Here is a 23476-nt window from a genome sequence, read left to right as displayed (position 1 = left end):
TTGGTAGAAATCAAGCGGTCATTGCTAGCTTTTTAATGGGCAGACTCCAAGCTTAGAATTCTATATAGGACTCTAATCATACCAAAAGATGAGGGAGGCACAGAGTTCCCCGACTTCTCGGAATACTACAGAGCTCTCAATTTAGGATTCTCTCCGACCACCTCTGGGAAAACTCAGAAAAACAGTGGGTTTACCTGGATAACACTCTTCGGTCACATTGGGAGAATGGTTGTGGGTTCCATGCACCGCCATGCCCTGCAGGGCCCGGGAATACCCTGTCCTGACCGTATTGTGAACTATATGGCGCCACTCACAATCCATGAAGGGAATAACAAAGTGGCCGCTCCCCCCTAAGCTGCATATGGTGCCTCCCCAATACGAGATTTCATTAGTGGAGTCCCGCGCTTCCAACCGTTATATAAAGAGGGTTTAGTTAGAGCTGGGCAAATGTGGAGGGAGGGGGTGTACCTCTCGAAAGAAGTACTAGAACACGCGCTACATGTTAAATGGAAACACAGGTTTTTCTTGACTCACTGATGCATCCATCGTTTGACGTGCCAGGTCACTATAGCAGTGCATCTAATATGTGTTACTGATTCTTGTCTTACTTCATGTAAAACCAATACAAATTTATTTAAAAAGAGTGACAAGTTCTAAAGTGCAGTGGGTCTCTAAGGTTGAAGGGAATTAGCACAGAAATGAGAATTCTCCCTAACAGCTTGTGTCCCTTTTTCGAGTCCAACAGGGTCTCCAACGTTGTGTTCATTCTTCTAGCATCCTTACCTAGAGACAAAGTATCCACTGGAACATTTGCTGTCCTGATGCTTTGTAAGACTTTGAGCCTCTCCGAACTGACTTTGGCATAGAATTAGGGATCGGACTTTTAAAGCTGTAGTTTGCCCAGAAAACGCCTATAAAACCTCAAGCTCTGCTACTGTTTGACTAACCAACCTTTTTCTTCCTAAAAGATCTTCTCATGTGATTTTGCTAACTAAATACAATTACTGTATATCTTTGTGCACGATCGTACCGATAATAGGGTAGAATGGTCATTAGTGTCAAACTAACAAATGTAACCGCAAGCAACTACCAACTAAGCAGCAGCCTTTTGAAAAATATCTAAGTAATCCTGTGTTTGTTGGTTAAGTGATCCAAGTATTTTAGGACAATTCTTGTGAATATAATATATATTTTAATATACATTTATAAGTGTGTTTCTTTGGACTACTGTACTAACCGGGTTCAGTGCACTTACCTACAGCTCGCATCTTCCTCTCTTATGATAAGCCTAACTGCTCTGCCACTCTACCAAGGTACAATGAGTAGTACAGACTGATAATAAGAGTTAGGGACCTGTATGCCATTGGGATAGAATTATGGAGTCTTAACGCTAGTGGACATTAGGAAAACTCCCCTAACAGGTGTGGTAACCCAAATCATATTTCCTAAAAATACCCATCAATGGTTGTAGATATACATTAAGCAAGTTGTGACAGCATCTATGCCTTAGGGATCCCATATTAGAACTGAATCATATTTGAGATGTACCCTGCCATTTTAACGCATTGATAAAAATTGGCTAAGAAAGATTTAAATCAGGATAATGCATGATTAGAAAGTCCTGCCACCATGGTCATTCTAGATAGTATGCTATGATCAACTGTGTCAAACGCCACGGAGATATCAAGCATGACCAACAATGTGAGGATCCCCTTTGTCCGTAATTTCCAGAATATCATCCCACAGAGCCACCAGAGTAGACTCTTTGCCATGAAGGTGGCAGAATCCCGATTGGAGAGTATCGAGCAAGGATAACTTCTCAACGTGTTCCTGAAGTTGGAGTGTGATTTCTTTTCCAGTATTTTGGCTGGCCATGGTAGAACTGCCACTGGTCTATAATTCTGTGGATCCAAAGGGTGACAGTAGGGACTATACCTTGGGTTATGGACTAATTAAGAAATGTAGTCATAAATTGAGCTAAACAAGAAGCGTGCGACTGTGCTGAAAAGGCAGACAAACCATAAAGCATGCTATTAGTCGTTTCGAATTTAAATAATTGTGATCTGAGAAGCTCAGAATTAGTTGGTGAGAAGTCAAAAGGTCCTTCTGGTCAAGACACCAATTCAGTCATAATGCCTGTCTGCACTGGTGCAATCTTCTCCTGAATGTTTTTATTTTATTTATTTTAAAAAATGTGTTAAATCCATTCACTTTTAGAGAGAAAGGGGCATTGTAAGGGGAGGCACTGATGGGTTTGATAAAATAGTAGTAGATGGTTGAAAAACGTTCTCTAGGCTTATTCAACATTATTGAAAGTGTGTTCTATAAATAATTGGCCTTGTTGGGGAGACTTCTCATTTCTGTGCCGATTCCCTTCAACCTTAGGGACCCCCCCCCAGCTCTTTTGCTGGACTTGAGGACTTTTTCATTCTAACCCTGGAGTGAGTGAGATCCTTTTCCTACTCACTCATGTATTTTGATCAGATTTTGATTCTGTATTTTCTTTGTTTTTGCAGTCTGACAAACTCCATAGGCATCTACTTTTTGTATGGTGACACACAGCACCTTCAGTGCAGTGTCACAGAAATCCTTTAGATTTCTCTTAAGGTTTAAATACCTTCTCTTGTGTGAACTATTGTTCCAAAGAGTAGTAAAGTGAAATTGACCTTACTTACCTTTTTCCTATGTAGGTCCAGCACACACCATCTTATGTGGAGTGCTGGGGGGTTACTTAGTAGCCCCTTTTCCTACTTACTTATGTAACATTTTTTGTTACCCTCACGACTTTAAATGGCTCGTGGTAGTGGTTTAATTTTCCTACCATTGTGCATTTCTACCGCAGGCTGAACCCTCAGCTGCAGTATAGCACCCATGGATGAGGAAAATGTAGTTCCTATTGGTAATAGAAACTCCAGTCCCCTGCACACCATTCGAGAGTGGAAAAGCAATTTTCCAAACAGATCTTAATATTTTCAGAAATTTCAAATGTTCGATGTATGACTCTTTCAAAAAATTATTTGACCACAATCAACCTCCAAATGCATTGAAATCAAGATTCAGTCGACAACTTTGCACCTTAAGAGTGATCGTTTTTTTGCTGGTGATATTTAACAAAATTTTATGAAATAAATGCGTAATTTCTTTTGGAGTTCACTTCACTCAAACAGCTTCAATTTGACAAATTACAAATAACCTAAAAACAGTTGTTTTTCAAAAAAATTATACAAAAGCTCAACGCGTTTCGAGAGATTTAACTCTCTTCTTCAGGAGCAATAACTCACTTTTACCTATTCTCGTAGTCACTCATTTTTACAATTGTTCATAATAGTCTCAACAAATGATACTTCAATTTAGAATGAGAACACCATCTCCTTTTAACAAATGAACACTTCTTCAGCATTTTTCAGTGGCAACTATTCCGTTGTGAAATGATGGAAACGTCACCTTTCTGTGATGCCCAGTTCGTTTTTAATTCTCTGTAAATGATATAATATGTATTTATATAGTATCAATTTAGTGAAGTGATAAATGATTGTATTAGGCACTACGTAGTATAGAATTGTACCTGTGCATTTCTCTCCTCTCCACTTAAGGATGAATAAAGCTTCTTCCCAGTTTTTCAATTGCCAATCCAATTTCGGTGTTGTGCTCAAAACCCGGTCACCTTTACGGTATTTGGAAGTATACTTTAGTTTGTGTCCGTATCCTCCCTGTATGTTAACAATAGTTTTGGTAAATGCACCGTCTAATTTTCCCACATTTACGTGTTTTCCCATTTAAAAATTAACATCCTGTTTTTACCTGAGACGGTGACTGTACAGCCACTGATGTTTCCTCGCTCACTGCTATTTTTCAATTGTGTTGCCGTGTCGCCGTGAATGTCTCCGCCTGTTTGGAATGCTCACTGTTAACATTTTTTTTTTTTAAACTGTGCTCAGCGTGTGAATTATACAAGTAAAAATCGTTTCTATTCTACCTGAATTAGCTGTTCTGTCGTTCCTGAACTCGTTTCTCCTCCTTCCAAGACAAACCGTTTCCTAGCAACGAGTTCCTTTGTACTCATGTGATCCGGTCACATGATTCTTAGGAATTGTGGGAATCGTAGTTTGGGTTATGCTTTTAGCCATACGTCTATTCTCATTATAGTGGAGTGCAGTCTTTTTCCAACGACTGTGTGTTGTGAAAATAGTGATTCTCCCTGCATCAATTGCTTCCGTGCAATTTTACACAAAAAACGAAAATGATCGCGTCTTCGTGAAACAGTTCAGTGTGATGATCGAAGCCACTATTCATAGTTATCATGATGATTTGTGTAGGGTCATGTTTTCACCTGGGACTAGTAGCTGCATATTAATTGATGATGTAACTTTTCTCCACAGTATATGTCATTTAGATCGTCTTCCATCAATTCACAATGTAATTTACATTATTGTTGCTCTTCCCTTCAATCACATTGCTTATTTTTTTTAAAAGGCATCTACTGTTGCCCCCATTTTTTGTGGTTATTAATGTTCTCGTGGCTCACTTATGCCACCCGTGTAGTGCTTCTAAATCACAATACTACATGTAACTCTCTTCATAGAAATGAACTTAAGCTGTATTCTTCGTTCATTCCTCTCGGTTCAAGAGCATCTAACTTATGGATCCAGAACATTTCTCTGCGTGTTAATAGGTGTTCTAGATTACCTCCTCTAGCTGGTCTCATGATTACCTCCAAGATTACAAATTTCAGTTGTGAGATTGTGTGGTGTTGCTCTTTGAAGTGTCTTGTAACCGGTGATTTTGTGTTTCCAGTTCTGATATTGGATTTATGTTCTGAAATTCAATCTTTTGCATGTCTAATGGTTTGCCCAACGTAATATTTGCCACAAGGACAAATTAATCCATATATGACGCATTTATTCTCACATGTAGCGTAATGTTGTAGGTTGATTTTTTGTCCTGTGTATGGATGCCTGATTGTCGGACCTTTTTGTATGTTGTTGCATTGACTGCAATTCAGGCAAGGGAACGTTCCCTTTTTCTGTTTCCCAAGAAATCGTTGTTGTATCGTGTTGACTCTTTCTGCTTCTACTAATGAGTCTCGTAAGTTCTTTCCTCTGGTGTATGCCATTAGTGGTGATTTAGGGAAAAGACCAGAGTTGTGGGTCTAATCTTGTGATTTTCCATTTTTTTTGTAATGTCCTTTTGATGTGTGCACTCTTCGTTGAATATTTTGTTAGGTAGATCAGTGGAGGATTGTTTCTATCTTCCTTCCGTTGTTGTTTTAGGAGTTCGGTACTTTTCTTCAATCGACATTTCTCTTTAGCTTGTTTTGACCATGTGGAGTACTCAAGTATATATTGAGTTTCAAAGTGGAACATGAAAATGTTAGCATATGCTGGGGCCATTGCTGACCCCATCGATGTGCCAGATGTCTGTAAAAAATATTTGCCTTGAAATCTAAAATAATTGTTGATCAATATTGTTTTTGCTAATTCTATGGCAAATACTTTGTTTGCCGGAAAAAAATCTTGTTGCAGTAATATCCATTCTAGAGCTTCCAGGCCTTCTTCATGTGGAATCAATGTGTACAGTGATTGAACATCTAGTGTAAATAAAATCCAACTGTCATCCATCTGGTTGATATTGTTTAGGACATTCAAAAAATCTGTCGTATCTCTCAAATATGTGGAGGTGGTTTGCACAATTGGCTGAAGTAGTTTGGCCAAATATCTTGATAATGGGTCGAACACACTCTGTGGCTGCCACGATTGGCCTAAATGGAGGATTCTCGAGATTTTTATGGACTTTGGGAAGTCCATAAAATACTGGCAAAATAGGATTTTTATTGATCAGAAAGTCTTTTGTTTTCTCTGTCATCCACTCATCTGTGGCAGCCTTACTGACTATTTCTTCTACCATCCGTTGAATTTCAGAAGTGGGATCATGATCCAAGATCATGTAAGTGTTGGTATCCTCAAGTAGAGCTAGACATCATTGTTTATATAGATTAACATCCATTATCACAATTGCTCCGCCTTTGTCTGCAGGCTTGATTTCTATTGTCCTGTCATTTGCTAATTCCTTCAAGATTCTCAACTGATGTTTCCGGAGATTTTGGCTTTTCATGTCCATATAATTGTAGGTCCTTTTTCATCTTCATTTCGAAAAGATCCAATGTGTTATTTTTGACATTTCGACTAAATGTACTTTTAGCTTTCATTTCTAAGCTGTCAAAGGTTACTGATCTTTCCTGCATCAGTGGTATTTAATAAAAAAATAGCTTCAATTTCGTCTTCCTAATGAACTTAAAAAGATTTACCTCTTCGTTGAAAAGATTTGTTTGATTTGTTGGTACAAAGGATAACCCTAAACCTAGGAGATCCAGTTGTTGTTTCGTAAATGTTTTGCTTGAGATATTTATGATCAACTTTGGGTTTTCTTTTTGCTCCTTAGGTTTCTTCCTTCCTCTTCGCGATCGGCGTCTTCTAAAAAAGGATCTGGTAGGTTACTTTGATTTTCTGGTGTTGGAGTTATGGATGCTGTTGTGATTCCCGATGTCGAGGGTACTGCTATTGTTGATTGGCTGGGCCTATTCTCTCTTCCTTCACAAGATGCGTCACTTGATGGATCTGTGCTTTTACTTCCTCTTCTAGGTGTTTTTTGAAAAGGTGCTCGTTTTTCTTTATTTTGAAACTGTTGATTCTGTTGTTGATAATACTCTTGCCAAGTATACACTATGTCTCTTGAGTAGTTAGACACAATCTCTGCGGTATTTTTGAATTTTCCTTTGTTCAATATCTTTCTTGTAAGAATCAAGTTTCTGATTCGTTAAGGCTAATGTATTCTTAAGTTCTTCTGCAGATGTTAATGCAACTAGTTGTTCTTTCAGTTCTGATATTTCTGTGTCCAGTTTAGTTAGTGATGCTGCAAGTTCTTCGATTGTTAAAAGAATTAAATCTAATGAGCACTTAATTAGGATACGTTCCCATCTTGCTACAAAGTCACTGTTATCTTTACAGAGAGTCGGTTTCAGGTATATTCTTAGACCTCTAGGGATTTTTTGGGATTTGTAGTATTCTGTTAAGGTAGTGGCATGCAGTTTTTCAGCACTCTCTCTTCTGATTAGCTTTTCTAAATTGTTAATTATTTTATCTGGGTTTTCTTGCGTGGTTGTTGGTTTGCCTGTGCTTTTAATTAGACCCAATACTCTAATTGCTTCTTTCTGTGAAAAAGCTAACGTTTTTGCATGTTTTGTAGTTAATGCATTAATTTTTGAGAAGGACATATTATCCGGGTTTGTTCTGATCGATTCTTACTCTGGTTGGGGTGCTAACCTCTATATGATATCACACCAAATTAATGGGATTATCTATAACCAGAAAAAGAGTAGGGAAAGCGCACCCTGTCTTGTATGAATTTTCTGTATAATACTTTTCGTGTTTTTGATATTTTCTAGTCCATTGACTCTTATACAAAACAGTTTTTTCTGGGTGCCGGGGAGAAAAAATTGACTCTGGTATCAAAAAGTCAAGAAGAATATGAGGAAAATGTAGTTCTAATTGGTAATAGAAACTCCCGTCCCCTGCACACCATTTGAGAGTGGAAAAGCAATTTTCCAAACCGATCTTAATATTTTCAGTAATTTTCAAATGTTCAATGTATGACCCTTTCAAAAAATTATTTGACCACAATCAACCTCCAAATTACTGGTGATATTTAACAGAATTTTATGAAATAAATGCGTAATTTCTTTTGAGTTCACTTCACTCAAACAGCTTCAATTTGACAAATAACAAATAACCTAAAAACAGTTGTTTTTCAAAAAACTCCAAAATTATACAATAGCTCAACTCTTTTTCTAGCACCCATGGATGACCATTGTGTCAAAAGGGCCCCAGTCTTCTTTATTCACCATTTCTTGTTAGTGAGGTCTTTCTTGGGTTTTACTCTGCGCGCCAAACCAGGTTTAACCCTTTTGTAAGTTTTGCCTTTGGCGGGCTTCAGTACTGAAACCTACCTCTGGCTCCAGTGTGTCTGGCAGGGCAGGAAGCGAGGGAGGCACCCGAAACTCCCTGTCCTTAGTCTCCTTGGTTACCTGAATGCAGCCTAGTGCCGATTGGCTGGCTTGCTGTCCTTGCAGGACAGCCACCCTGCTGTGTCAGTGACAGCTAAGCTGTGCATGAATGGGAGAAACCTGCATAAAAGGCCAGGTTTCTTGGACTGAAGGCAGAGTCGACCACTGGACGAAACATCAGACGAAGGAATAGTGAAGAGAAGCTTGCTGCATCCTCCTGGGCCGTTGAACTGCCTGGTGAAGCCCTGCTGGTGTGCTGAAACTGCTTTTCCAAATCCACTAGAGAAGCTCTGAAGAGGACGGCCTCTTCCCTTGGGTTAGTGGGACCAACTAACCCCAGGACGAACTTTGCTGGAGGACCGTCCCCAACTGGCTGTACTTCCTTGCTGCTGCTGGAACAGATTGCATGGGGTCAAGAAATCCATAGTCTAGTGCAGAGTCATTAAGCCGGACCGAAGCTCCAGGACCATCCTGAGGACCTTCCCGAAGCAAGCTCGAGTCACCTCACCAGAGTGCTGGACTCACGGAGTGAAGAAAGTTCAAGTATTCAAGATCCATGGTGGTGTTATTTGCCGGTAGTTGAAACCGCAAAGTGCTGCTGAACTGAAAAGAGCCTGTGGCTGCCGCCGACCTTCAAACCACAGTGCAGGAGTCCTCTCTCTTGTCCCCACGACGGAGGCCCAGGAACCCAGGATCTGCAAGGCTGCAACCAGAACAGAAGCCAGCTGGATCTTCTTCTAACCTAGGGTACTGAGCTTACTAAGGGGTACTTGTGTCTGTAGCTTGCATTATCTCACTGGAGACTTGCAGTAGCTGCTTTTTGCAGAGTTGATCTCAGCTCTACCTTTCACAAGCCTAACGGCTTGTGGCCCAACCGTGATTTTCCACAAACTCTAACTATGTGCAAGACTTTTGTGCTATCCAAGAAGTGCCTCAGCTCCATAGACATTGTTCAAATTGACTTTGGCTGTCCTGGCGCCCTCAGACTCATTGACTTTGATTCTAACTGCCCCTCGTAGGTGATACATTGGTTTAACTAAATATTGCAGGCAAAGATTCTATCTAGACTGCATTGGGAGACTGAAAAGTGCTCACATGCTCCGAGAACCTTTTTCCTTCCCTAACCTTTTCCTTTTGCACAACCTCAGAATTCTAAGCGTAAAAAGTGATATATAACTGCCAATACTGTCCTAGTAATTGAAGTCACCTCAGGGTGTAGGAAGTGTATATGAGGCATCTCAAGAGTATCTACTTGCTTATCTTGATTCTGAGAACATGCTATGAAGTGTATTTTTATTGTTGCACATTGCCTTTTTTAAAGAATGCTCATTTAAAACGGACCGTTAAATAAATAATTTTTTTACTATTTTACTAGAAGACCTTGAGTGTAGGTGTTATTTGGAAACTTGTATGTGTGGATTTCGATGCTATAGCTCTACAGCTCACATTTACCTCTCTTGAGATAGGTTTGGCTGCTTGTGTAATACAGACCTATACCAATAGGTGGGTTACCCAATACCAAGAGGACAAGACTGGTGCAGTCTCCCACAGGATTAATGCATCAAATCTTGCCTAAAAGGCCTCAAATATGCTTTTGATATATCTTAATGGCACCATGCGCTTTTTCCTCGGTCGGCATGGATTTTATATTTCCTCCATATTCTTTTCTGTTAATGATACAATTGTTTCAAAGTTGGGAGAATAACCAGGGATTTGTCTTTTTTTGGCATTCTAGATTTGGAGAGAGCTATACATATTGAATTCAGTATTCTAGTCCCATTATAAAAAAAGAATTATCACACTGACTTAGTCTACATAACTGCCAAGGCAGTTGCTAGGTCGGGTCCTGAGATTGTGAGAAGATCACTGATGGTCTTTGGAGCTTCCCCTCCTGTTGAATAACTTTAGGCAGATTCCTGGTTGTGATAAAAGAAAAACAAATCTAATGAAATAGTCTGAACAGGTGGTCGCCTCTGTTATCCATCTGAATGTCTATACCATGCAGTAAAGTATGAAATAAGGCAGGAGAGGAATCATTAAATAAGGTTTCTGTAATAAATAGAAGACACAAGTTATGCAATTCCACCAAATCAAGCAGCTGAGGTCCAGGAGCTGGAGCTGACCTAGCATTAATCAGTGCCGATTTAATTTGCATTAATTTATGTCCTATTTTGTTATTTTTAATAACTGGTATAAAGCCATACATTTTGTTGCCCCTGATTTTATGTAAAATCTCAGCGAGATGGAACCTGGATTGTGTCTAAGGGATAGAAGTGTGTTGCTGGAATATTTATTTATTTGGATTTGTAAGGCGCACTAGCAGCCAATAGGCATTGAGTCGCTGTTGCAGGAAAGTGTCTCAGTTACAGGAAGATTACTTATTGTCTCATGCTGTGAAAGAGATGGAGAGCAAAAGATATCTTACTGATGTTCACAGTCTTGAGATTGATCGTGCTCGAACAGTATCCAACTACCTTCTGTGCAATGAATCTAGAAGGCGCGGGTTCAAAGTCTGCCTGTGTCCAGAGAGATCCCCTTTCAAACCGGCAGCGTCTCCAAAAGGAATACCCACAACAGGTCAAAACAGGCTTTGCATCAGCGCTTTTTGCTGATGCAAGTCTGTTAAGGCCTGCTGTCCCCAGACAGCGACGCAACCACGGTGCGCGCCAAAAAGTTCTGTTTGTTTAGAAATATCCGATGTCCTCCAAGCAATCACATGAAATAGAAGGGAAGGAAGGGAGAAGGCCTGCCTATAATGGGCATAAAAAAGGAACAAAGTTTGTCAGAGAATGAATGACACTACTGGAACAGTGTAGATTGACAGAACTTTGTTCACCGCTGCCAGAATAGATATATAACTTCGATTTGCCCAGGTGGGATGGAGGAGTTGACTAAACAGTATTATTTGATTGCAATTAGCCGAACACCATTTACTCACCTATGCGGCTGGTAGTGCATTCCGTTTGCTTGCTGTCCGGATGGTCAATGAAATAGGTGTCTTCTTCCTCTTCTTTTATGCATAAGGAAACAACTGTTGTGGCAACCATGAATAGCATTACAAGAAAGAAAAGAAAATGTAAGGTTACAACACAACAAAACATATTATTCAACAGTGACCGGGAGGGCATGGGGGTATTCAATTGTATTTGTCTTAAGGTGCTATGTGGGTCAGTAAAGGATCCAGAAAAGGGAAATTTGGATCCAGAAAAGGGAAATTTGCCTGCACAGCTGTATTTAACGGCGTGGCAGATAACCTCTGTCCATGCTCGCGCTTGAGTTGCCACAGACAGGGGAAGAGTTGCTCATATGTGAGCAGAGTTGAGGTGTGCTCAACTAAAATTAGCTCAAATGCAAGCCTTTTTTCCCCAGGAAATTTTCTTTGCCCCAATGTTCCAATCCCAAGGCTGTCAGAACTATACTCCACTGATGATCTCTAATAAGGGTGAAACCAGCTATCTAGTTCTCCGGACAGCCTTTCAAAATGTCGGTCTTAATTGAGCCATGTACAAAGTAGCACTGCCCTTGGCAAAGAATGGAGAAAAAGGTTTGCATTTGGGCTAATTTGCATACTCACAATCTCTTGCTGATGTGACTCAGATCTGGAGGGGAACATCCAGCCATGGATACTAGGTGGCATTGGGGAATGTGTGACTTGGCTCAAATGGACTATGCTACTTTCATACTGATGAGAGTATTTTTCAAGTTTTTTAAAAATCAACCATAATTATTTAGCTGTTTTATGTGTACCTATATATCTATCAAATACACACAGTTCTAGTGAGTTTAAAGGGCTTGAAAAAATAAACTACCACCTGTAATGGTAAAGCCTCGCACAACACAGGGCACCCAGTAGCCATCATTGGAAATTCACCTCAAAGTAAGAGCCAAATAGACAATGCATTAGGTGTATGTGTTAGTGAGATGTTTGCCCAATCCTCTAGTGAGGGCTGTGCAACCAACTCACGTAATGATAGAACAGTATTCCACATACAAGGAAAGACCAGACTCTCCAACAGTATCTGTAGCAGAGCAATCAGGCTTAAAATCGTGAGGGGCGTGGGGGAGAGCAAGCACTTTATTAACAAGGCCACACTTAAAATATTTACATTGGGAAGTATGCAAGTTAGACATAACCCCGAGCATAGTGTGGGAAGCATTTAATGGTCAGTAATGGCCTAACTCACTCTTTACTCTAAAATGTAAAACTCATACCCAGTGGCAGACAAAAAACATATAGACTTACTAGATGCAAGTTAAAGAGTAGACTCCCTAGACAATATTAGCACAGTAATTATCACCAGGTTAAGAATCCAGGGAGTAGACACATACCTTTGAGGTTCCCTGCTACACTCTATGTTCACACAATACAATTATAGCATGACCAACACAACCGGAACGGCTACTAAATTTCGGGATATATTTTTGTAAGACAGTCCCCTATGCCCAGAAGGGCCTATTGCACTTCAATGAGGGAAACAGTAGCAACACTCGATGATGCATTGTATACCCTAGGTAGTGGCGTGGGAGTCACTAAATCTCCAAAGCTTGATGGAGAAAGTTAAGATGGAATTCTAGAATCTGACCTGGTGGACAGATTTTAGGAGGCCATCAGTGTTAGTGGACAGGGGGACCTCAGAGGTTAACCAAAACCCAATTAAGGTAGCAATGGAGAGCAGTCAAGGCTATTCTCAAGAGAGTGAGTGGGGTTAGAGTTCCACAATGAGTACACACAGTAAAGCACACAATTCAATTTAGACAGGAATGTATAAAAATACAATATTTATTCTAGGTAACTAACAAACTGGCGACCAAAGCTGTGGCTGCAAACACGTACCAGTGACAATTCTAGCAAGATAGCCCACTGGAGAGCTCGTCAGTCCACCGGGTGATCCAGAGATACTTCTGAAGGCTCAGGTGGCTGGATCCTCAACAAGACATCTAGAAGACACCCCTTGAAGAGATCCAGGACCAGGTTCAAGAGTCAGAAGCCCTGTGAGGAGATGCAGTCCAGCAAGATTCAGACTCAATGCAACTCAACAGGAAAACGCTGTTGGAAAATACCAGCAGATCTCTTCGTCCATGGACAAAAGGGACCCCTGAGGTTCAGCATCACAAATAAACCACCAACCAGGGGCCCAGAGAAAGGTATTTAGTTCTCAAAAATATGGTCTCAGTAGGATGACACACCCTGATGAGTACAGCTCTTCTTTTTGCAGGGCGATTTAAGGGATCCAGGGATTTGAACTCTGTCCCAACAATGACCTTGACAGACAAAAAACAGAAATAGCCATTCATTGGAGTGGGACCCACTAGTCAAAAAAAAAAAAAGGAACAACTGAGGTGGCTCCAGGAGTATGAACGTACCTGGCCAAGCAGGTTCTGCTGGCCTGATGAACAAAGGAAGGCAGCCCACCCACAGCAGACTGTCCCACAAAGACTATGGTGGGTGCGGACACAGGTTGGCCTAATTGACCAGACGAGGCAGGGTCTTGTGGTCCCAATACTCAAGGCAACAGTAGCTTCTGGCATGGGAAGCCTGGCCCGGCAAACAAGTATGCCCGGCAGGAGGATGAGAAAGGCAAAGGAAAGATATCCAGCATGTGAACCGTAAGAGTGCAGCAAGTATAGCCAGATCGAATCCTAAAAATGCAACATGTTCAAAAAAGGCACAAATCCATCAATAGGTAAGTATTGAAGGTGCACACTATGAATAATCCCTGTGATATGTCGTCTTGTTCTACAGTGTTAGGTATATTTTCCTTCTTGAGTGAAATTCTCCCCACTTTGCGAATGCGCTGCATTTTTGCGCGACTATTGGATTTTTTGACCGATTCTCCTGAGTGAGTGGTAACTTTTTTCCATACTTACTCATTCTTTTACTCTAACAATGGGAACCCTTTTTACCCCTTTTTGGTACTTTTTAAATGGAGTTATGCTTTCCTCCATCTTTTCTGAAATCTACCTTTTATTATTGCAGCACACAGCAACTTCTGTGCAGTGTTGCTGGTAGCTCCTTGAGCTTCTTTTTTTATTTTTCCTGTGTTAACATAAGTTACCAGAGCAGGAGGACACTTTCTATCCCACCTGTAATTTATTTAGCGAGATCAGCACACCCCACCTCAAGTGGAGTGCGGAGAGGAAAGAATGTCTCCCTTTTCCAGTAACTTTCAGTGACTGTTCCAAGTTTATCTGACAGGCTGGTGGCAGTGTACCTTTTTGCATTACTTCTGTGGACTTTTGTTGCAGGCTGCCTGCACAGCTGTGGTAGGGGATACAAGGGTCACCATTTGCCTAAAATGGTGGCTGTACCTTTTAAGCCCTGTTCTTGCTGACTTGGTCCTTTCTTGAGCCTTCTTCTACCTGCCTGTGTGTGGGGGAGGGTGGGGGGGATCTTGATGGGTCTTTTGTCTTTGTCGGACTTCCCTTGGAAAGCCTGCCAAGACTCTTGAGTGCCTGAAAAGACAGAAGTGGGGGAGGTAACCCAAACTCCCCTGGTTTTGTTCTGCAGTGCTCCTGCATAGAACCAGTTTGTGCTGGGAGTCTGGATATCCCCAATGGACAGCCCCCACCTCCAAGTTTGAATGGATGCAGGTCTCATGATTGGTGGGCTCAGCTGGTTTTTCTGCATAAAAGGCGAGGGACCTGAAGCAGAAACTCGAAGTCGACCACTGGACTGAAGAAATGAAGATTAATTCGTAGGACGACATGCTTAGCAACTTGCAAGCAACCGCCAGAGCTGTTGAGTGATTGCTGTTGACCCATCCCTGAATTCCGAGCAACAGGGAAGATCTCCTGAAGACCACTTCCTCCCATGGACAGGCGCACCTAACCAGCCTCAAGACCATCAAAAAATAGTCATAGGCTCCACCTCACTGATGAGGTCCAACAAGGCTGACATGTGTCTGGGGTTGCGGTTGGTACTCTTGTTCAGAAGAGAATTGCCATAGCATTTCGGTGCTGGACTGCTCATGTGGGCGGGACAAAGACTGATATGCAAACGCGTATTTCCCTTCTGTGAAAGGTACAGTGAGCAAAAGTGTGGCTGTGGCCTCTGAGTGGGTATCTTCCCGAAGAACAGGTAATTTACCAGTGTTTGTTCTCGCAGAGGGGCGCCTTTTACTATTTTTTGACAGTCTCAAGACCAGCTGCATTTTATTTACGCCATCCCTCGAAGAGCTGCAATCGCCTGGGCCTGCAAACTCCCAATACCCTGGGACCTGTGCCATTTTGCAGTGCATAGTCTTGTGAAGCGTGGTTTCAGCAGAAACATTGTGAACATCCTTCTGGGCGTGCAGTGACTCTTTCCTGCTCCTAGAAGTACCCTGAGCCATTTTGAGGACTGAGAACCGGAGAGAAGTCTGCCGGACGACACCAGTCGTCGTTCTGAAGTCTGTGAAGTGGTCCAACGAGCCAGTGCTGTGAAGATCCTCTGATTGGTGTCCCACTGCAAGAGTGCAACTATCTGATCCCTCCAAAGTTCCTTCAGCCGCCAAGGTAGAGAAACCCGAACCAGGGCCTGCTGTCACGTCACCTTGGGGACCGTCCTGTGGCGGCATATTCTCAATTGAAAAGTACTGTCCCGTTCCTAGGTACTTATCTGGGGCTTGCTGCGTTCTTTTGCTCCTGGGTGCCGCATTCTATTAATTTCTTACCTTGAGCTTTATTTGGGTGGACAACCCACTGTGCTCTATCTTGCCTTGGCACTCTGATCATTGAGGCAATCAAGCTAGGGAATAACCAGGTTACTCACCGTAGTGACCGCCTTACTCCTAGTCCATAGTCCCCTTTCCTCCATACTTATGGGACATCTCTCCGTCCTGTGGACTTTGTAAAAAGCATCAAAAAAAATGTATTTTAAAAAATCTGTCCTTCCGCTCTTTCTTGCGCGGGGCCCGGCATACGGCCGTAACCCCGCCCACCTTGGCTCCACCCTGTGCATCGCCCATCAGTCCTTTTCTATCGCCAGGTCAGAGACCTATTAGCAATAACAGAGGAACCTTGTTAGAGGGGACGGCGGGTGGGCGTATGGAGGAAAGGGCCCTATGGACTAGGAGTAAGGTGGTCACTACGGTGAGTAACCTGGTTATACTCCTACATCCCGTCCGCTTTCCTCCATACTTATGGGAGATTCCCAAGCACTCCTAACAGGAACTACGGGCGGATGGAAATACCCCTTACTGAAAAAGGTTCTTCAGCACCGCCTGACCAAAATGAGCATCAGCTCTTGAGCTCATGTCAAGACAATAATGCTTACAAAAAGCAGATGGGGAGGCCCAAGTAGCTGCCCTAGCGATTGACTGCCAGGGGACATATTTCTGAAAAGCAACCTCAGCTGCCTTGCCCCACACCAGGTGTGCATGAATACCCTTAGGAGGTTTCAGCCCATGGACGGTGAAAGACTAATGCAGGCGGCGATCCACCGAGAAAAAGTTGCCTTAGACGCCTGCTTACCCTGAGGGTTACCAAAAGTCACAAACAGTTGAGAAGAACTCCTAAGCTCGGCAGTTCTGTCCAGATAGAACTTAAGAGCCCTTCTGACATCGAGACAATGCAGAACCCTTTCTGCCTCTGAGTTAAGGTTCGGAAAAAAGACCGGCAGGGAGATCAACTGATTCAGATGGAATTTAGTTACCTCCTTCGGCAGGAAAGCAGGATTCGTCGGTAGGACCACCTTATCCTTGTGAAAAACCAAAAAGGGATGCTACACCGACAAGGCCTGGAGCTCACTCACCCGCCTTGCTGACGTAACGGCGATCAAAAAGGACACTTTCCAGGACAGGTACTTGAGATCCACTGTGGCCATTGGCTCGAAAGGCTTATGACGACATCAGGACTAAGTTTAGATCCCACGATGGGTGCGGACTACGAATTGGAGGATAGAGGCGTGTCAAGCCTGCAAAATGCCTCTTAACCACTGCGTTACTCAGAGAGTAAGAGCATTGGTCCGTAGAAAGGTAAGCAGAACCCGCTGAAAGGTAAGTCCTGCATGACAGAACATGTACACCCGACTCTGCTAAGGATACAAAGTATACAAAGGACAAAACCGTGTCAACTGTAGCCCCCCCCCTTGGGTCCAACTGAGCCATTTGCTTCTGTACTGGGACCTAGTCGAGGGTTTTTTGGCTGCCTGGATAATACGCATGTTATCTGCAGACAAGTTAAGATGTTCTAAAGCCTTGAACTCAGGCACCATGCCGCCAAGCTGAGCGATTGTGGGGAGTGGTGCCACATCTGCTGTTCCCCCCCGATGAAGATCGGGGGTCACTAGTAACCTGATCGGCGGATACACCGACAGGTGTTGAAGTTCCGAGAACCAAAACCTGGCCGGCCACCACGGGGCTATGAGTAGAAGGGGACAGTTCACCGAGTTCTTCAGCTTCCAAATTGCTCAATTGACTAGAGGCAGAGGCGGGAAGGCGTAAGCTCTCATGTTGTGCCATGGAATCTCGAGAGCATCCCCCAGAGAGGAGGCTCCCAGCCCTCCTCTGGAGGTATACTGAGGAAGCTTCTTGTTTACCGCCGTAGCGAAGAGGTCCACCTCTGGTGTGCCCCCAATGCAAGAAAATCCATGAGAGGACCTCGCCTTCAACTCCCACACGCAGCCGACCACTGTCTGCGGGCTGAGGGCATCCGCTGCGACATTCAGCTGGCCCGGGGTGTGCACTGCAAGCAGCCAAACATCATGAAGCACAGCCCACTCCCAAATCTGGATGGACAGGTCCACGAGAGGGGGAGACTTGGTTCCCCCCTTGCTTGTTGATGTAATACATCGACACAGCATCGTCCATGCGTATGTGGACCACCTTGTTGGCTAGGATCGGTCTGAATGCCATGAGCGCTAGGAAGATCACCAGAAGCTCTAAATGATTTATGTGGAGGAGCTTGTCCTGAGGCGACCAGAGATCCGAGACCTGAAGAGGAGCTAACGTCGCACCCCACCCCAGGAGGCAGGAGTCCATCGTGATCGTCACCGTAGGGGCTGGGTCCTGAAACCCTGCACCCACCGACAGGTTGCTGAGAGATGACCACCATTCCAGGTCCACTATCATGGAAGCCGGAATCCTTATCAGCTTGGAATCCGGGTCCACAGCCTGACGCCAAGAACTCCGAAGAGCCATCTCAGTCCGCTTCATCTTGAGACGAGCAAGAGGAAGAGCCAACACGCATGAGGCCATGAGGCCCAGAAGCCTCTGGAACCACCAGGCCGACTTACTCTCCGATTGCGCAAACATCTGACAAGTGGCTAACAGAACCGCCATTCTGTCCCCGGTCAGGTACACTCTGCAGTCGATCGTGTACCAGCGAAAACGCAGGAAAATCAAGTCCTGCGAGAAAGGCATGGAGGATTTCCGCCAGTTCACCATCAGCCCAAGATGGAACAGGAGCTGAAGGAGACACTGAAGATTGCCCACTGCTTCCAGCAGGCAAGGACTGCGTAAGAGCCAGTCGTCCAAATACAGATACACATGGATACCCTGCAGACGAAGATAGGCCGCAATCACTGACATCTTCGTGAAATCACGCAGCGCCGAGCTGAGGCCAAAAGGAAGCACTCGAAACTGGAAGTACTCCTCTCCCAAAGAGAAACAGAGGTATCTCCTGTGTGGATTCCAAATCAGAATATGCATGTACGCATCCTGAAGATCCACCATGCTGGGCCAATCGCCCATCGGCAAGGAGGACCGTATCTGACCGGGCGTGATCATCTTGAATTTCTCTTGGGGTAGGAAAAGATTGAACTGGGAAAGGTCTAGGATGGTGCGCATGCTAGCCTGGTTGGGTTTGGGCACCGTAAACAGCCGGGAGCAGAGGCCCTCCCCTCGCTCCCCAAGGGGAACGGGTTCTACAGCTCTGAGGTCCAGAAGTTTCTGAACCTCGGCTTTGAGCGAGGGCGAGCCCGACAGCTGAAAAGGAGGGTTGGAAGGTGGGGTAGGGGTAGGGGTAGAGCAAGCAGAAGCCCGCCCGAGCAACAGACAAGACCCATCTGTCTTCGGTGATGGTCTGCCACGCCTCCCAATGAGACGCGATGCGTCCTCCCACTGGGGTATCGTGCAAGCGCGGAGAACCCTCATTTTGTAGGTTCCTCGGTGGTGTTGCCACCTGAACCTGAGGAGGAGGCTGAGGAGCGGGAGAAAAACCGAGTCCATTGTTGCCTCCAGCGGTTATTCCCCGAAGGGGTATCCACTCTGCGAGATTTCCGGTCTAGGAAGCCCCTAAAGCCAGAGGAGGGTCGGCTTTGCGACAACAGTCTCTGGGTTTTGAAAGGGGCTTTAACAAGGACTTCGCTGTCCGAGTGCTATCCTTCGTCTTGGTCAGCTCTACATCTGTTGTAGAATGAAAGAGCTCCTTACCATCAAACGGAAGGTACACCTTGCCCTGCACTTCTTTTGAAAATTTGGTAGCATGCAGCCACGCCTGCCGTGAGGTATCAACCCTCCAGCATAAGGCCCCGAGCCGAGGTGTCTACGTGATGAGCCGCAGCCTCCAGGAGATCCTGGGCCAAGACCCTAGCGTCGGATAATCCCGCTTTGAAGTCTTCCAGCTTCTCGACCGGAATGAACACCTCAAACTTTGACAGACCTTTCCACATCCGCATATTAGCCCCCGCTAACACCGGTTCGGCATTGGCCTGCCTGAGCTGCAAGGCCGAGTTGGCGAAAATCTTTCTCCCAAGGGAGTCAAGGAGCTTATCCTCCTTTCCCAGAACCTGAGTAGCTGTCATGGAAGAGGATGCTGCAGGCCTGGACTGCAAAGTGGCCGCAGCCACCACTGTTGAGGGAGGGGGCCGGTGGGGACAAGACGACAGGGCCACCTCTTCCGAAGAATGCAGCCTGTATTGTGCGTCAATTTTCTTATTGACCAAAAGTCCAGATTGTGGCTTTTCCCAGACCCTGCGGACCTCGGCCAGAACGTCCTTCTGCAAGAACAGGCTGGTACGCTCCAAAGGAGACAGGGTGAACGCCCCAGAAAGCACGCCCTCCTGCGGAGCGGGTGCCTCGGGCACCGGAACATCCAAGAAGCACATCATGTCCAGTACCCGGTCATGAAAAGCTCTGATAGAGCGGGGCAGGTCCTCGTTGTCCTGATCGCTTTGCGCGTCATCCGACAGGTCAGGATCCTGGTGAACCATGTCGGGCGCTGCCTTGTCCACGGGGGACAAAGGGGGAAAATGCGGAAGAGTCGGGGAAGGCACCATAGGCAATGGAAGGCGCCGGCGGAACCACCGGAGGTATGGGTGGAGCCACGGGCAGACATATCTCCCTAAAAAGCTCTTTGAAATATTCCCTCATGGGGTCGGTACGCATGAGCGTTTGAAATTTGCCGAAAAAGGCATCCTCCGGGGACTGTTTTGGAACCAGAGGAGGCCTCTCATGAGGGGAATAATTCCAGGGATGTAACAGGAAAGGGTGCCACACCCGCCCCTCCATTGACGTATCCACATAAATCAAGGGTGCCGACCCTGCAGGCAACAAAACATTGTGCGGAAGGGGCATCCGGGCATTCCAATCATAAACTGGCCGATAAGGATGTGCACAAGGAACTCTATGTTCACCCACGGAACCAAGCCCTACACCTGAGGCCAATGGCGTAGTTGTAGGGGTAGCACCCAAAATGGCCGCCGCAGTTGTGGCGGGAATGGGCGCCATTTTGTCATCGCCTGAGGGGAACTGAGGCATGTGAGGAAGTGAGGCAGGGGTCCCCGTCGATGGATCAGGGGTCTTAACTTTAGCCTTGACACAAGGAACCTCAGCAGAGCCGGTACTATGAGGCCTGGAATGCTTCTTCGACATACCAACTGCCAAAATAGCCTTCCCAGGAAGGTCCTCGGCACTGCCGGGGTAAAAGAAGAATTTCCCTTCTTTGCCCCCTCAACAGATCTGGTGTCGCCGCAAGAGCGGGAACCGTGAGAAAAAACCTTCACCGATGAGGCCTTGTCAGGCCTCTCAGAAATGTTGGTAGCATTAGCCTCCGTACGAGGGACCTCAGACCCAGGTCCGGTAACAGCCTTATTCGCGCTGGAATCGAACATCCGTTCGGTGACACCAAGCCCCATCAAGGCCTCGGGGCGCACCCCGGCCTTATTTTTGAGGGAAGCCGATAGAGAGGCCTCAGAGCTAGCTCAGGTACCCCACGACTCAGTAGAACTGGGCCTACAAGCAGCCCCCACAGGAGGGGCCTCGGAGTGTGCTCCGGTATCCACAGGCCCCTTACGGGGAACCTCAGAGAAAACTCTGGTACAATTATTAGGCCCAACGGGCACCCCACGGCAATCCACGGTGACAGAGCGATCAACGCCCCTCCTGGCCCGGGAGGAACCCGGAAAGGTATCCCCCGGCCAGGGTGCTCTGAAAAGTAAAGAACTTAACGGGCATTTCTTCTTTTCGTCGATGAACGCCTGAAAATGCAAAGGAGGAGTTCGTCGAAACACCTCCTTCCACCGCTCCAACCGACATTGAAGTGCCCGGACCGAAAGGGAATCGCAGTAAAAACAGGAGTCCCAACGGTGATCCGGACCCAAACACTCTAAACAAAGAGGGTGAGGATCTGCCCGCGCGAAGCGTCGGTGACACGATCAACAATCTGGACAGTCTAGTTTGAACGACAGACTAGTACACGATCGCTAGCGAGAGCCAGAGAGGAAAAAGCTAAGAAAATCTTCCGCGGATACAAGTGCGTCCAGTCCCGAACGAGCGGAGAAAAGGACCGATGGGCGATGCAAGGGGCGGAGCCAAGGTGGGCAGGGTTACAGCCGCGTGCCGGGCCCCGCGCAAGAAAGAGAGGAAGGACACATTTTTGAAAAAAAATGTTTGGGATGCTTTTTACAAAGTGCTCCGGTCCCGTCCCACAGGACGGAGAGATGTCCCATAAGTATGGAGGAAAGGGGACGGGATGTAGGAGTAACTGTTAATGACCTTGCCAAAGCAAACCTGACTTACCAACATGCAAACTCAAAGTGTTTTCAGCTGGACGCCTTTGATTCTCGAACTCTGCTTTCTTGCCTTGCCTTCCTCAGCCCATGGTCACTGGTGCCCCAGTGTCCCCTCTGATTTTGTGAGACTCACCCGAGGAAGGGTTGGACTTTCTAAGATAGGCTAAGCTTAACTTATAGGCTAAGCTTAAGTTATAACAAGTTATCAAAGTTTCTAGACGTTTGTATATATGTTTCAGGAGGTTTGATTATGTGATTTGTTACCTTGTTCCTATGTATTATTGTGGTATAGTACTCACCTTACTTGAATGCTACAAGCCTTAGTGTATATAAATAAATGCCAATGTTGTATATAACTCCACGTGTGTAAGAGTGTTCAAGTATGCTCTCGAGTTCCGTGTGCCTCACTACAGCCCACCTCCCTCCTAGACTAAGCCTGGTTGCTCAGCCATTGCTACCAAACCTTTGGGTAGCTCAGGCTAAACCTAAGGGGTGTAACCCTGTTCATCCAAGGTAGGCTTTCTAAAGTCGTGTCACAGACAGGTCTTTGGCAAACCCCCCCTTCAACTGCATTTCCTCTTTGATGTACAGTGGGACCTGAATCCTGCACGGTTTCTCTGCTCCTCGGGCTGCTGATCTAAAACCCAGTTCGGGAAATGTATCAGTTGTATGCTTAATCGCCCTCTCCTTGTGAGAACCCCAGAACGTTTTGCTGGACTTCAGGACCGTTTTTCTTTTATTATCCTGAATGAGGGGACCGTTTTTCCCCCTGAATCCTTATTTGCTCTGACTTTTGGGAACTCTGCTCTTTTTGTTTCACCTTATTCTATGGAGTCTGCTTTCCTCCATATCTCACTTTTGCAGCACACAGCACCATGTGTGCAGTGTTGCTGGGACCCCTTTGGGTTCTACTTTTTATGTCTTTCTTATTTCCTTAGAACTACTGTTCTTAAGGAAAGAGTGATACTTTGTATCCTTCCTAAAAGGGTATACTTAGGAGAGAATAGCACACACCACCTAACATGGAATGCTAAAAGATAACTAGTATTGCCCTCCTCTCTGCTCCTGTGACTTTTTAGTCTAATCACTGTGACAACCCTACAGTTATGGCTGGTGGCAGTGGAAATGTTCTACCAACTATTGTGCCATTTCTTTTACTGCAGACTAGTCAATGCACAATAGGTTTACCTATGGTCCAACATGGTGGCTCCTTTCTTTTTGCCATTTTTTGTGTGTTTATCCTTCGTTAGCCCTTCTTCTACCATTCTGGGAGGGGGAGGTCTGTGTTTTGCCTTTGGTAGGAACCCCTGGGTGTGCCCACCTAGGCTCCAGTGTGTCTGCGAAGGCAGGCAGTGGGAGGGGAGTTTAACACTCTCCTGCCCTTTGTCTGACAGCGTGCCAGAATGGCACCAGTTCACACTGGCGGGCTGGCTGTCCTGATTGGACAGCCACCAGACCTGTTCAGTAAAATGCTGAGAGTTTGCAGA

The 23476-nt window shown here is 45.1% G+C and overlaps 1 protein-coding gene across 1 annotated transcript in view; it reads right to left on the bottom strand.

Annotated features, from left to right (window-relative positions):
* The window catches only part of LOC138487941 (RB-associated KRAB zinc finger protein-like), a 219711-nt gene that overhangs the window by 34473 nt on the left and 161762 nt on the right, over window positions 1-23476 (bottom strand). The window contains exon 6 of the mRNA XM_069614586.1: window positions 10998-11090. Within this exon, the coding sequence (XP_069470687.1) occupies window positions 10998-11090 (93 nt within the window). The remainder of the gene's footprint in view (window positions 1-10997; window positions 11091-23476) is intronic.

Source organism: Ambystoma mexicanum, chromosome 9 (genome assembly GCF_040938575.1).
Source record: "Ambystoma mexicanum isolate Mex_15411 chromosome 9, UKY_AmexF1_1, whole genome shotgun sequence".
Lineage (NCBI taxonomy): Eukaryota > Metazoa > Chordata > Amphibia > Caudata > Ambystomatidae > Ambystoma > Ambystoma mexicanum.
Note: the sequence above shows the minus strand (reverse complement) of the source record. Positions and strands in the feature narration are given on the sequence as shown.